Raw genomic sequence first — 14,969 nt, 5'->3', positions numbered from 1 at the left:
GAGTTAATTATTTGCTTCAGCACACAGACAAAATATACAATTTTAAAATCTTGTTACATACCTATAATAATACATAAATGAAAATTATAACCAGACAGAATGTGTGTGTGTGTGTGTATACACACAATATAATACATACATGGGGAATATGTTTATCAAAAACAAGGAATGGTTATAATTGTTTAAAGCGGTCGTTGTCAAACTTTTGTTGGTGGGCATCTTCCTTCAACGGAGAAAAAGTAATTTTCACGAAACCGAAACTAAAATTGTCCAGTCGTTTGTTATCAGTGTTTCTTCACACAAACATCACATTCAAGTGCTGGCGATAAAAAAAAAAAATTTTCTTAAAAATACTTTTGAAATGTAAGCATTATAAATGGTTTCAATAATTTATTTCGAAGGCTAATCACATCTTCACCAGTATCACCCACTGTCTCCTTGTCAGCTCACGCCATCTCCAAGGGGACATTAGTTTATAAGAGATCGAAAATGCGGTTGGTGACATAAAGTCAGCTTCGCTTGTTCATTGTGATATTTTAGTATTTTATGGTTGTACTAATTAGGAATTCCTTGAATGTCACCATAGAATTAAGCTAATGAAACATTGGTAAATCGCGTTCTAACTATCAGATATTTACTTTGATAGTTTAGTGGAAACGTTCAATGCACTGATTCACTGTTTACGTCTGAAAACGGTAAGTTCATAAACGTTTATTTTAAGGCTGTAATAATGTATGTAAATAATTGTGTTTTACTTGGAGGATAAGGTAATAAATAATCATACTGAAATGCAAACATAAATGAGAAAAGATGTTACTTTCAGCGACAGAAGTAAAGAGTAAGCACTGCTCCCACTTCCAGTTTTGTTTTGTCGAAACATTTTTCGGATTCCTAGGTTTTCGATATAGAAGATTACGATTTTGCAAAAAAAAAGCACGTTTTCAAAATTTTAATTCCTTCTCCCCATCCCAGTTTTAAGCACCCCTCCCATTCTACCTGCACCCTTTCAGATACAGTAATTATATAAATTTGAAAACGTACGACAATGGTAAGAAAAAAAAAAATTTCCTTTAAGAGCACAGAAGCGCTAAGCAGTGACTTCGGTAAAATTATTTTCATGTCCTGATTTTCATGTAGAAGATAATCAATCCTACCAAACTGAAATATTGATCTCTGCTTTTGAAAAGATCCTCTAGAAATTAACTTACAAGAATAGAAATGAAATTGAACGGTAGGTAATCTTTGACACATTTGCTACTTTCATTTGCATACGTGCAATATTTCCTTTGTAGGGTGGTGGTGAGGGGGGCAAAATTATTAACTGGAGTAAAATGAGTTACTTCTGATTGCTCGTTATTTTCTCCCTGTCTATTTGAAATCAATACATTGTAAATATTGCATCGTCATTTTGTACTGTTGCATCACCTTTAGGAGTAAAAAAAGTTGGTCAGCAAAGTTCAGTGTCCGAAACAGTTAGGTAACAGGTACTTTTTTTTTTTTTCAAGAAATTTTTCCTCAATCCGATTTTGTAATTGAGTTTGCTAATAAAAATATATGGATAATTTTTGGTGTTTAATAATTAATATTCTTTTCTCTGTTGGATTCTAAGTCAATTTTTCTCACACTAATGTCTAATTTGATTATTTTCAAATGTCTAAAACGGGGTAAAATGAGTAATGACTAATTTCAATCTCTTCCCCTTAAATATATCGGGGGAGGGCCATTCTAGAAGATCGTGAAGAAGCTATAGAGCATATTTTATGTTGAATCTTTTTCATCTAGTCGAGTTTCGTTAATTTCTTATCATGTACCATTATTAAACTGATCCTCTTTCATTTGACCTAGATATTTTAATTTTGTGTTCGTTTCTGTTTCTGATGCCAAAGGAAGGATTTTGGGCATAACTACAGATTTCTGCTCCCCACCACCACAACTTTGGATGATCATAACTTTCGGGAAAATGGATATTTTTTAATGAAATTTTCTTCGAATATGTGTTGTCATGTAGATTTCGAATATACAAAAGTTTTGGAGGAAAGTCTTTTAGGAGGGATGGGGTGGGGAATTTCGGAAAATTCACCGGCGTCCACTTCAGTTCGTCTTAACTTTCAAGAAAATGGATATTTTAAATGAAATTCTCTACAAATATAACTCGGGCTTTCTAGATTCCGAGGACATAGGAATTTGTGGGGAAAACAATTGAGGGTTATTTCTGAGAACCGTTCCCCACTCAGGGGTGTTTCGGAACAAGTCGTCTTGTTTCTGCATTTTTCAAGGAGAGGTGCGAAACTGCATTAGCCCCTAAGACGACTCATCTGTTGCATACGATTTTTTTCCACTTTAAGTAAATTCCCAGGTAAACGGTTCTAATAGAAAGGCAGAAGCAAAAATAAGTAATATATACGCACAGTTAAGTATAGATGTGTAATATATAATTTGTTGCATAATCTCTATAATAAACATGATATTGAATGAAATAATTCCCCATTTGAACTTTTTTAATTACATATGTGTGTGTGTGCGTAAAAATCTATGGATGCACAAACGCACAAAACGGAGAAAATGAAACAAATATGAACGACTTGTTCCGAAACACCCCCGAGTGAGGAACGATTCTCAGAAGTAACCCCCAATTTATTTTCCCACAAAATTCCTATGTCCTCGGAATCTTCATAGTCCGAGGTATATTTGTAAAGGATCTCTTTAAAAAATATCCCTTTTCTTGAAAGTTAAGGCGAATTGAAGTGGACACCGGTGAATTTTCCGAAGTTCCCCACCCCTCCTGAAACACCTAACCTTTGTAAACTACACACAATTTTGTATCATGTAATTTTAAGTACAAATTCAAATGTAAAGTTCAATTCTTGAGGTAAAAGTTTATAGTTTATCATGCTAAATAAAATTATTGTAAAATCTCTATTTTTTAATTAACATTTATATCTTATGCTATTTCTCTATCATTTCAGAATATCAGATGACATTGTCATTAAAGACATAACATCAATATCTATATAATCTTTTAAAGACAAAAGAAAAATGTTTCACAGAAAAACCGATAAGTATTTCTTGTGAGCGTGCTGTTTCTTTCCTTTGTTGTCTGGAGTGTGTACAAGATGATTTTGTGTTCCAGTTGAATTTGGACTGATTTACAAAGAACCTTGATATCCATTTCTGAAATCAACAGAGATGAAAGTTCATGTAAATATTGCATTAGAAAAGTTTTGATCAACATAGGAGTAAATAATAAAAGGTAAAAAAAAAAAAAAAGGAAAAATCCAAATATTTTTATGAGAAAAAAATATTGCAGAAGAATGAATTTGCCTGAAGAATCACCAAAAGGAATTGGGGAATCATCATACCAGTGTGATATCTGTAAAAAGTCATTCTCTCTGAAAAGTAAACTTGTTACACACAAATGTATTCACACAGGAGAAAAACCATTCAACTGTGATATCTGTGGTAAATCATTTGCTTTAAGAAGTAACTTAACAAATCACATACGTACTCACACAGGTGAGAAACCGTATCATTGCAATATCTGCGGTAAAGCATTCTCTCGCACTAGTAGCTTAACTAGCCATATACGTACTCATACAGGTGAAAAACCATATCAGTGTAATGTTTGTGGTGAATCATTCTCTGAAACATACAAATTAACCAAACACAAATACATTCACACAGGAAAGAAGTCGTATCACTGTGATATCTGTGGAAAATCATTCTTTCAAAGATATCACTTAAATTCTCATAACCGTATTCATACTGGAGAGAAGCCATATCAGTGTGATATCTGTGGTAAGTCATTCACTGATGGAAGTGCATTAATCGTTCACAGACGTATTCACACGGGGGAAAAACCATATCACTGTGATACTTGTGGTAAATCATTCTCTCAATCAAGTCAGTTAACGATACACAAGAGACGCATTCATATGGGAGAGAAAGGCAATCACGCAAAAGTGATGCCATATCATTGTGATATTTGTGGTAAATCATTTACTTATCCAAGTTTATTAACTATTCACAAACGTATTCATTCTGGGGAAAAACCATATCACTGTGATATCTGTGGTAAATCTTTCCCTCTCACAAGTCATTTAACACTACACAACAGACGCATTCATACAAAAGAGAAACCATATCACTGTGATATCTGTGGTAAGTCATTTGATTACGGAAGTACTTTAACTGCTCACAAACGTATTCATACAGGAGAGAAACCTTATCACTGTAGTGTCTGTAGTAAGTCATTCTTTCGACGTTATGACCTAACTAGGCATATGCGTTTTCATACAGGTGAAAAGCCGTATCACTGTAATATCTGTGCTAAATCTTTCTCTGAAAAAGGTCAGTTAAAAAGACATAGATACACTCATACTGGTGAGAAGCTATATCATTGTGAAATCTGTGGAAAATCGTATACAAGTGGAAGTGCATTAACTGTTCATAAACGTATTCATACTGGAGAAAAGCCATTTCACTGTGATATCTGTAGTAAATCATTCACCCGTGGAAATGCATTAACTGCTCATAAACGTATTCATTCAGGGGAAAAGCCATATCAGTGTGATATCTGTAGCAAATCATTCTGTCAAAATACCCAATTAACTAATCATAAACACACTCATACAGGAGAGAAACCATTTCGCTGTGATGTTTGTGGTAAATCATTCACTCGCAGTTATGACCTAACTAGGCATGTACGTATCCATACAGGTGAGAAACCATATCACTCTGACATCGCAGAGAAGCTATATCACTGTGATATCTGTGGTAAATCATTCTCTCAAACATGTTATTTAACTATTCACAACCGTATTCATACAGGCGAAAGACCATACCATTGTGATATCTGTGGTAAATCATTCTCTCAAACAAGTCATTTAAAAATTCATAGACGTATTCATACAGGAGAGAAACCATATCAATGTGAGTTTTGTGGTAAATCTTTCTTTCAAAATAGCGATGTAACTAAGCACAAACGCATCCATACCAGAGAAAAACCATATGACTGTAATATCTGTGGTAAGTCATTCTCTGCTAGTAATGCCTTAACTACTCATAAATACATTCATACAGGCGAGAAACCATATCAGTGTGATATCTGTGAAAAATCATTTTCTAGGAATGGTGACCTTACTAAACACAAATTTATTCATTTCAAAGGAAAGCCTTATCCCAATGGTGGCTCTGATAAATCAGTCTCTGTAACAAATGACTCACCTACTTAAAAACATTCTCTCTGTAAAATGGGAGGCAAATGAATGGAGACAGAATTCTAATCTTGTCTTGGACATAGCAACTTGTCTACTGCTGGCTCCACAGCAAAATACATCCAGTGCACTGTGAAATTCATGGTGATAGTTAGGACAGCCAGCTAAAGAAACCATGCCCCCCAAAAGGGAATGTACAAGTGAAATCTTATTCCTGACTCATCTTGTACTTGGATCCTTTTTATTTTTGTTCTGTAGTTGTAATAACTATTGATTCATTAACTACATTACATTGGATTCATTACTGATTGATTTGGGATTATGAAAATGAATTGTATTTTAGATGGATCAGATTGTTGTTCGTATTTTATTGCATTTGATAAAAATTTTACATGACTTATTTTGGTTTATTTCATACTTTGCAAATTGATTCATTCTGAGTTTTGCACATTGCTGAAAATATGGAGCTAACACAGCTCCCCAGTCAGCTCTGATTGAGAAAAAAAATATGACTACTATTCCAGAAACTTTCAAGTTCAAATTCCACCTGAAATTGAGAAAAATTTTAATCAAAATGAATAAAGGTTATGATGCATTTTAATCCAGTATAATACAATTTAAGAAAAACTCTGTTTTGAGAATTTTGTAGTTTAGGATAGTGGAGGCGCAATGGCCCAGTGGTTAGAGCAGCGGATTCACGGTCATAGGATCATGGTTTTGATTCCCAGACCGGGCGTTGTGAGTGTTTATTGAGCGAAAACACCTACAGCCTCACGAGGCTCCGGCAGGGGATGGTGGCGAACCCTGCTGTACTCTTTCACCACAACTTTCTCTCACTCTTTCTTCCTGTTTCTGTTGTGCCTGTATTTCAAAGGGTCAGCCTTGTCACACTGTCACGCTGAATATCCCCAAGAACTAAGTTAAGGGTACACATGTCTGTGGAGTACTCAGCCACTTGCACGTTAATTTCACGAGCAGGCTGTTCCGTTGATCGGATCAACTGGAACCCTTGTTGTCACAAGTGACGGAGTTCCAACCAACCAACCCACATCTCCTATCCAAAGCCACCCAGAACACTTCACGATTCCCTAACAATAAAACTAACAACAAAACCACTTCAATGATGTTTTCTTCTCCTCCTCCTCTTCTTTTCTGTTGGCAACAACAACAACCTGAAACTGATGATTTTAACATTTTGACTGGTTGCTCTGTGCCTTTGAAGATATAGGATTAACAGGGAAAACATCTGTCTAATCTGCTCTAGTATTGAACAAAAAACATTAGATATATGACTGAAGAAATTATTTTGGTCAGTAGACATGCCTTTGCTCATAGTGATGTCTGAGTTGAAAATAGGGGATAAAATAGCGAGAGACATAGGTAGAAAAATAAGAGCTGGTGAGGAGTTGTGTGAGGAATTAACGGTTCAGTTAGGTACCCATCAAGGCTTGGTTCTCAACCTTGTCTTCTTTATAGTTCTTGAAATTATATCAGGAATTTAAAACCTCACCTATGCTGCAGACTTATTCCTTATAGCAGAGATTGTGGAAAATTTAGAGAAGAAATTCCATACGTGGAAACAAAATCTCAGATCAATTGTGCTTCAAATTCTCATGGAAATGTTTCAGTAAATAGAAATGAAGACAACATTCTGATACCATCAGGGAAATAGTAGTGTTATTAGGTTATGAGGTAGGAATTCCATTCAGTGTAATCTGTTTGTGCATAAATGTAGTGCAATCAAGGATATGCTGACAAGTGAATAAAGACTGTGTGATATGCACAGTAGTAGTTAGCAGTCAAAGCACTAGTAAAATGAATTGGTTGTAATGTTCAGAAGGTTTTATACAAGTAGTTGATAGTTTCTGTAACTATCCTGTAGTCTGCAATGGAAGAAAGAGGTCTGAAAGCATTGTAACCAGAATAAGAATATAGTGAGGGAAAATCAGGTAAGTAACAAGAGTATACTTTCATCAAGTATAAAATACACTGAACTGCAATGTTATATGGTGGTGTGAAAATAGAATGTAAGGGATATGGGAAAAGTGGAAACAAAAGATGCAAGCCTGATCTTGATGTGTAATTTTAGTGTGTCAAGATCATCATCAATAAACTGGGATTTGTAAAGGAAGAAATAATATATAATATGTTTGTAGTAGTCAAAAATGTTTGAGGTCAAAGTGTTAAGGAAGTATTTGTTCTTTTGTGTGAGAATATTGATGTAGGAATGTTGCAGTAAAAGTTTAGGTACTAACTTAATTTTTTGCTGCAATTAGTTTCTGTAAATAAATAAATATCCATAACATTAGCAAATGCATTGAAATTTTTTTTTTTTTTTTTGAGGGTTTGTGTAATATTAGTTCTTGGTTGGTATTTGCTTTATTGATCTTCAGTTGATCAAATTTAAAGTTGACCGGAGTTAAATTTCATCTCTTAACATCTCAAGAGAGTTCACTTTTCTACCAATTGTTTCATTATAGAGCCCTTGGCCTAAAAAATATAAATAATCATTTACAGGGATTTTTATTACTGCCATAAGAGCAAGAAAGCACAAAACAGTAGTGGTAGCTGTGTAGCCCAGGTCTGCTCTGATTGAGTGGATTTGTAATGAAAGGTATTCAGGTTGTGAACAACCAATTGATGTTCTAGTCTGTGTACGTCCAGGATACACTGTGACATCTGGTAAATTATTCAGTTATGGAGGTACAGAAACATATACATGTAGGAGAGAAACCATATCACTGATATCTGTGGTAAATCTTTTACTAAGGGTATACTGAGTGTCAAACATATTCATGCAAGAAAGAAACCACTTTGCTGTTAGATCTGTGGTAAACCATTCTTCTAAAATTGTGATGTCACTAGGCATAAACGCATTCATACAGGACAGAAACCATATCACTACAACATCTGTTGTAAATCACAGTACTTTAACATCTTACAAATGTACTCTTTCAGGAGAGAAGCCATATCTCTGGTAAGTCCATCATTTGCTGAAAAGCATTGGTTGCTCACAAATGTATTTAGAAAGGAGAGAAACTACATTGATATCAGTGGACGGTCCTCTATCAAATAATTCACCTACTTAGAAACACATCTACATTACATAGCGATTCGGTGGAGGCGCAATGGCCCAGTGGTTAGGGCAGCGGACTCGCGGTTTCGATTCCCAGACCTTGCTTTGTGAGTGTTTATTGAGCGAAAACACCTAAAGCTCCACGAGGCTCCGGCAGGGGATGGTGGCGAACCCTGCTGTACTCTTCCACCACAACCATCTCTTACTTCCTGTTTCTGTTGTGCCTGTAATTAAAAGGGGCCAGCCTTGTCACGCTGAATATCCCCGAGAACTACGTTAAGGGTACACGTGTCTGTGGAGTGCTCAGCCATTTGCACGTTAATTTCACGAGCAGGCTGTTCTGTTGATCGGATCAACTGGAACCCTCGACGTCGTAAGCGACGGAGTGCCAACAACAACATAGCGATTCGACTGAAGTGACTAATAGAGTAAGTACCAGGCTTAAAAAGTAAATAATGGTGTCGATTCATTCGACTAAAATTCTGCCGTAGTCTAATGACTGAAACAAGTAAAAAGTAAACGATATCGCGGCTGGCTTTATTTTGGGGGAGTTTATATACTTTCGCTAATACGATTTCTAGTTTCTGCCAGCGGGACATTAGCAGATAACCTATGCGGAGATATAGTTTGTATTACTTTCTACAAAAATCTGAAAAAAATCGTCAGGTGATCTTATACGAATATTACGTTTATCAGGTGCGTATATTCTGATAATACTTGCTTTTTTGTTTCGCGATTGAATGTGCAGGTGCATATATTTGAGATATTATGGGACTACGGTGATTGTTTTGTTCGTGTAATTTTAGTATCCCATATATAATATGTGTAATGAGGAGGATTCTTTAATGTGTACAACGAAAGGTGGTCCTATGTGTGGATTTATAACTGTAATTAATTTAATTTTACTTTTAATTGTTTAGTCTTTCTTGATCGTAGTGACTTTGTTTTTATATCTGAATAAATGATTAAAATTTTTAATGAATTTCTTCTACCGAATAATATCCTTTTGATATTCTAAATCTAACAAAATGTGTCAATAACATAAATATTTTATCTTAAATATATCCTTCTAAATATTACGTATCGAAACTGCGGCTACAGTCAGTTTCACTGTCTGACAAAACAGGAATATATTAAGCTCTATAAATGTTGATGTCGCATTAAGTTGTTAAACCATTTGTAAACCTTAATCTAACAATGAAATGATTTCTTCCGGAAAACAGTAAGTTGATCAACGTTTCTTTAATGTTGTAATAATGTATATAAATAGTAGAATTGTGTTTCACTTGGATGCTGTAGTAATTATGTAAAAAAAAATATGTAAGTGTGAAAACTTAGAAGAGAAGAAAGGAGGTGAATGGATATTACGATATGCTACATGTTTTGGGTCAAACTAAAGGGTTTGACCCGGTGGGAAATAAAAATAATAAATTATTCTAATAGGTGTAAAACAACTTGCTGGGAACGAATATGAAGAAAAAAACGCGCGCTCGCGAAGGGGGGGGGGAGAATCCTCGGAAGATTCACATCCTGAATGTTCCGAGACGCCTCACCGGAGCCAAGAAACAAAAGAAAAATAGTGTAATAGATGTTTTGTTTGTATATTAATGTCGCCTGTTTTGTTTCAAGAATGGTCTTGAATACAAGGCCGTTGAAAGAAAGATTCCGCATTAAATATATTTTCTTAAAACTCTCAACGATCGATGAAGTTAAGAAAAACTGTTAAAGCAAGTGGAATGATTTCCCCGCATACATCATTGATACAAGTTCTCTCCTGTCTGTGACTAAATATGTATTTCCTGTAGAGAATTATCTACCATAGACATTTTAGGGACAGGATTTTTTTCCCCAAAAATGTATACGGTTATTGGTTAGGTTACCTTTTTTTTAAGAAATAATTTTTCGAAATAATGTTTCTTCCATTTATCCGTTCATTCGGCAAATGTAAAGAATACGCACACCATCCGTTTTCGGCGTTTAGGGTTAGGGTTACGCCGAAAACGGGTGGTGGGCGTACTCTTTACCACCGCCCTTCAATCATCCATATTGTTTCTTTGGTCCAACTAAAGCGTTTGACCCGGTAACAAAATTAAAAAAAAAATTATTCTAATAGGTGTAAAACAACTTGCTGGGAACGAATATGAAGAAAAAAATGCGCGTTCGCGAATGGGTGGGTGGGTGAGGAGGGGGCTCGGAACGTTCACATCGTGAATGTTCTGAGACGCCTCACCGGAGCCAAGAAACAAAAGAAATATAGAGTAATAGAGTAATAATCCGCAAAGAAAAAAACAACACCATTAGAATGAAAAAATGTATTGGGTATTAAAAAAGTGTCCTCCATGTGACCATGTTAGAAATAAGACAGGACATTTTTTTTCCATTCTAATGTCACAGGGAAGAATGACAGTTTCATGGCTGGAATGTATTGGTCACTGGTGTGCTTAGTAAGATTGATCAGGGATTATGTAACAATGACAAGAGATGTTTCTAGAAAGAGAAAATGTTAGTGTCGCCTATACTGTAAATTTTGGTATAGTGAATATAAGCATAGATTGAATGTCAATTGTTAAGTGTAATAGTTTATGCTGTTGTGGTCAGTTCAATCCCTCAGTATGTCTAGATACATATAATTTGGTAGAAGTGTAACAAAGTAATGGCATCACAAGTAGAATAATAATTAGTAAGGAGAATATTTCTGGTATGGACAATGAAATGAGATCAATACACTCCTGTAGATTTGATAAAGGGTTCCGTTTCAAACTCTGAGAACATTACTGAATATGAAGATGTCCTGATTAGTGCATAATTGCTAGTGTTTATTGTAATATATGTAATGTTACACAATCTGAAGGTGTATTTATAGTTTGTAAATATGTAAACGTCACACAACTTTGTATGGTGTAACTTGAATAACAAATTAAAATGTAAAGTTCAGTTGTTGAGGTAAAAGTTTATAGTTTATCAATATAGAATTGTAGGAAAATTTTTCTGTAGAATCTCTTCTTTTTAATCATCTTCAGTATCTTAAACTATTTCTCTGTCGTTTCAGAATACCAGATGACATTGCCATGAAAGATACATCATCAATATATATCGTCATTACAACAAAAGGAAGATGTTATACAGAAGAGTTTCAACACACAGTTTCTATGAATTTATCTTTGAGTTACTGAGAGTTGGTTCTTCTGAGCGAGACATTTCTCTTTATTCTCTAAAAAGTTTATGAGATGGTTTTGCATTCCAATTAAATTTGGACAGATTTACTAATGAGTTTGCTACTCTGGAAATATTCTTTTCTACTCTAGGCACAAGGCCCGAAATTTTTGGGGAGAGTCCAGTCAATTAGATCGACCCCAGTACACAACTGGTACTTAATTTATTGACCCTGAAAGGATAAAAGGCAAAGTTGATCTTGGTGGAATTTGAACTCAGAATGTAAAGACAGATGAAATACCATATTTGTTGTGTGAGAAAAAAAAAAAATTCAGAAAAATGAATTCTGAAGAATTGCCAAAGGAAGCAGTAAAATCATTATATCCCTGTAATATCTGTCAAAAAACATTCTCTCTAAAAAGTAGCCTTACTAAACATAAACGTGTTCACACAGGGGAGAAACCACATAACTGTGAGACCTGTGGTAAATCGTTCTCACGAATACATACCTTGACTATTCACAAACGCATTCACACTGGAGAAAAACCATATGAATGTGATATCTGTGGAAAATCATTCTCTGTAAGAGGTCACTTAGCTGGTCACAGGCGTATTCATACTGGGGAAAAACCATATCATTGTGATATCTGTGGCAAATCATTCTCTCGAAGTGATGGCCTAACTAGTCACATACGTATTCACACAGGAGAGAAACCATATCAGTGTAATATTTGTGGTGAGTCATTCTCTGAAAGGGGTAATTTAACGAAACACAAATACATTCATACAGGAGAGAAGTCGTATCACTGTGATATCTGTGGGAAATCGTTCTTTCAAAAAGTTCATTTCACTTCTCACAAACGTATTCATACTGGGGAGAAACCATATCACTGTGATGTCTGTGGCAAATCATATGCTGATGGAAATACCTTAAACAAACACAAACTCATTCACTCAGGAGAGAAACCATATCAATGTGATGTCTGTGGTAAATCATTCACGTATGGGTGCTCGTTAACTGTTCATAAGCGTGTTCATACTGGGGAAAAACCGTATCACTGCGATATTTGTGGTAAATCTTTCTCTAGAACAAGTCACTTGAATGTACACAAAAGAGGTGTTCATGCAAAAGAGAAACCATATCACTGTGGTATCTGTGGTAAATCGTTCACTAAGGGAAGTGCCCTAACTGCTCATATACGTATTCATACAGGAGAGAAGCCATATCAATGTGATGTATGTGGTAAGTCGTTCACTGATGGAAGTACATTAACTGTTCACAAACGTATTCATACAGGAGGCAAAACTTACCACTGTGATATCTGTGGTAAATCATTCTCTCAAAGAACCTACTTGATTATGCACCACAGACGTATTCATTCAGGTGTGAAGCCATATCACTGTGACATATGTGCAAAATCATTCTCTGTAATTCGTACCCTAATCAATCACAAACGCATTCATACTGGAGAAAATTCGTATCAGTGTGATATCTGTGGAAAATCATGCTCTGGAAAAATACGCTTAACCAGTCACAGACGTATTCATACAGGTGAAAAACCATATCATTGTGATATCTGTGGTAAGTCCTTCACTGATGGAGGTGTGTTAACTAGGCACAAACACATACATTCAGGAGAGAAGCCATATCATTGTGATGTCTGTGGTAAATCATTCACTTACGGAGGTACATTAACTCTTCACAAACGTATTCATACAGGGGAAAAGCCATATCACTGTGATATCTGTGGTAAGTCATTCTCTGCAAGAAGTAAGTTAAATGAACATAGATATATACATACAGGAGAGAAACCATATCATTGTGATATCTGTGGTAAATCATTTACTGATGGAAGTGCATTAACTAAGCACAAACACATACACACAGGAGAGAAACCATATCATTGCGACATTTGCGGCAAGTCTTTTGCTGATGGAAGTGCAGTGACTGTTCACAAACGTGTTCATACAGGAGAGAAGCCGTATCACTGTGATACTTGTGGTAAATCATTCAGTTATAGAGGTACATTAACAGTTCACAAACGTATTCATACAGGGGAAAAACCATATCACTGTGATACTTGTGGTAAATCATTCTCGCAAAGTAGTTACTTGACAATACACAAGAAACGCATTCATACAGGAGAGAAATCATATCACTGTGATATCTGTGGTAAGTCATTCTCTCGAGCACGTTCTTTAAATACTCACAAACATTCCCATAGGGGGGAGAAACCATATCACTGTACAACCTGTGGTAAATCATTCACTGCTGGAAGAGCATTAACTGCTCACAAGCGTATTCACACAGGAGAAAGGCCATATCATTGTAGTGTCTGTGGTAAATCCTTCTCTCAAAGGTATGGCCTAACTAGGCACATGCGAATTCATACAGGTGAGAAGCCATATCACTGTAATATCTGTGGTGAATCGTTCTCTGAAAGATGTCATTTAACAAAGCACAAATACACTCATACTGGAGAGAAACCATATCATTGTGATATCTGTGGAAAATCATTCTCTCAGACAGGTCATTTAACTAGTCATAAACGTATTCATACAGGCGACAAACCGTATGAGTGTGACATTTGTGGTAAAACATTCTCTCAAACAGCTCATTTAACCAGTCACAGACGTATTCATACAGGAGATAAACCATATGAATGTGATATTTGTGGTAAATCATTTTTCCAAAATAGTGATGTAACTAAGCACAAACGCATGCATACAGGAGAAAAACCATATCAGTGTAATATATGTGGTAAATCATTCTCTGGAAGTAGTAATTTAACTACTCACAAATACATTCATACGGGAAGAAAACCACATCGCTGTGAAATATGTGGTAAATCGTTTTCTCAAAATAGTGATTTGACAAGACACAAAAAGATTCATTCCAAAGGAAAATAATATCACTGATATCTGTGAAAAATCTTTCTTTGTAACGAAGGACTTTCCTGCTAAGAAACATGAACTGTTTGAAGTGAGTGGTATATGAACAGAAACATCAGCACGCTAATGTTGCCAGCAACATAACAGACTCTCTTTTGCTAATTCCACAATAAAATACATCCAGTACATAATTGGTAGAGCAGCCAGCTATCAAAAACTGTTATGACCTTAAGTTGTGCACATTGGGCATAAGTGTAGTATTACCCAAATGGATATTTGCAGAATTAATATGCTCACACAGAATGCACTCCATATTAATCCAAACATAGTTACGATATTAAACTAACACAGTAACCAATGTGGATGATCAACTCTGTCAACTAATTTCTTTATTTAAGCACTCAGGCATTTACACAGAGGGGTGGGGGACAGACAGAACACCACAATGGGGACAAAAACACAAAAACTAATGAAAGTGAGAAAAATGTTAATATAATAAATGAAGATGAAATGGCTGCTTGAGCCCCACTCTCATGCAGTACCATTTGAATGCTTTTACTGACGGTTTATAATCTTTTCTTTTATTCCTCTTGTTTGTTTTTTTTACCATTAGCATCGTTTTTTTTTAAGCAGTT

General features: G+C 35.4%; 2 protein-coding genes across 6 annotated transcripts; both read left to right on the top strand.

Moving 5' to 3' along the window:
• Nucleotides 1-658: 658 nt before the first annotated feature.
• Nucleotides 659-14,901, top strand: LOC106883448 (uncharacterized). 5 transcript variants are annotated; one of them, XM_052976475.2, is made up of 3 exons: nucleotides 659-695; nucleotides 2,967-3,068; nucleotides 11,339-14,901. In XM_052976475.2, the coding sequence occupies exon 3, from the start codon at nucleotides 11,782-11,784 to the stop codon at nucleotides 14,350-14,352; it is 2,571 nt and encodes an 856-aa protein (XP_052832435.2). In that variant the 5' UTR covers nucleotides 659-695; nucleotides 2,967-3,068; nucleotides 11,339-11,781; the 3' UTR covers nucleotides 14,353-14,901. The 5 variants fall into 5 exon arrangements, with proteins under 5 accessions (XP_052832435.2, XP_052832439.2, XP_052832438.2 ...); XM_052976479.2 differs by lacking the exons at nucleotides 659-695; nucleotides 2,967-3,068 and adding an exon at nucleotides 7,642-8,717; XM_052976478.2 differs by lacking the exons at nucleotides 659-695; nucleotides 2,967-3,068 and adding an exon at nucleotides 7,642-8,985.
• Nucleotides 3,170-7,521, top strand: LOC149131080 (uncharacterized). The gene has a single exon (XM_089341949.1). The coding sequence runs from the start codon at nucleotides 3,288-3,290 to the stop codon at nucleotides 5,229-5,231; it is 1,944 nt and encodes a 647-aa protein (XP_089198075.1). The 5' UTR covers nucleotides 3,170-3,287; the 3' UTR covers nucleotides 5,232-7,521.
• Nucleotides 14,902-14,969: the final 68 nt, after the last annotated feature.

The sequence above is a fragment of the Octopus bimaculoides genome, chromosome 25, assembly GCF_046866305.1.
Source record: "Octopus bimaculoides isolate indiv1 chromosome 25, ASM4686630v1, whole genome shotgun sequence".
In the NCBI taxonomy this organism is placed as follows: domain Eukaryota; kingdom Metazoa; phylum Mollusca; class Cephalopoda; order Octopoda; family Octopodidae; genus Octopus; species Octopus bimaculoides.
Note: the sequence above shows the minus strand (reverse complement) of the source record. Positions and strands in the feature narration are given on the sequence as shown.

Bases quoted from the DNA above. Each gene is read 5' to 3' on its own strand.
- LOC149131080 (XM_089341949.1), top strand. From the start codon at position 3,288: ATGAGAAAAAAATATTGCAGAAGAATGAATTTGCCTGAAGAATCACCA.
- LOC106883448 (XM_052976475.2), top strand. From the start codon at position 11,782: ATGAATTCTGAAGAATTGCCAAAGGAAGCAGTAAAATCATTATATCCC.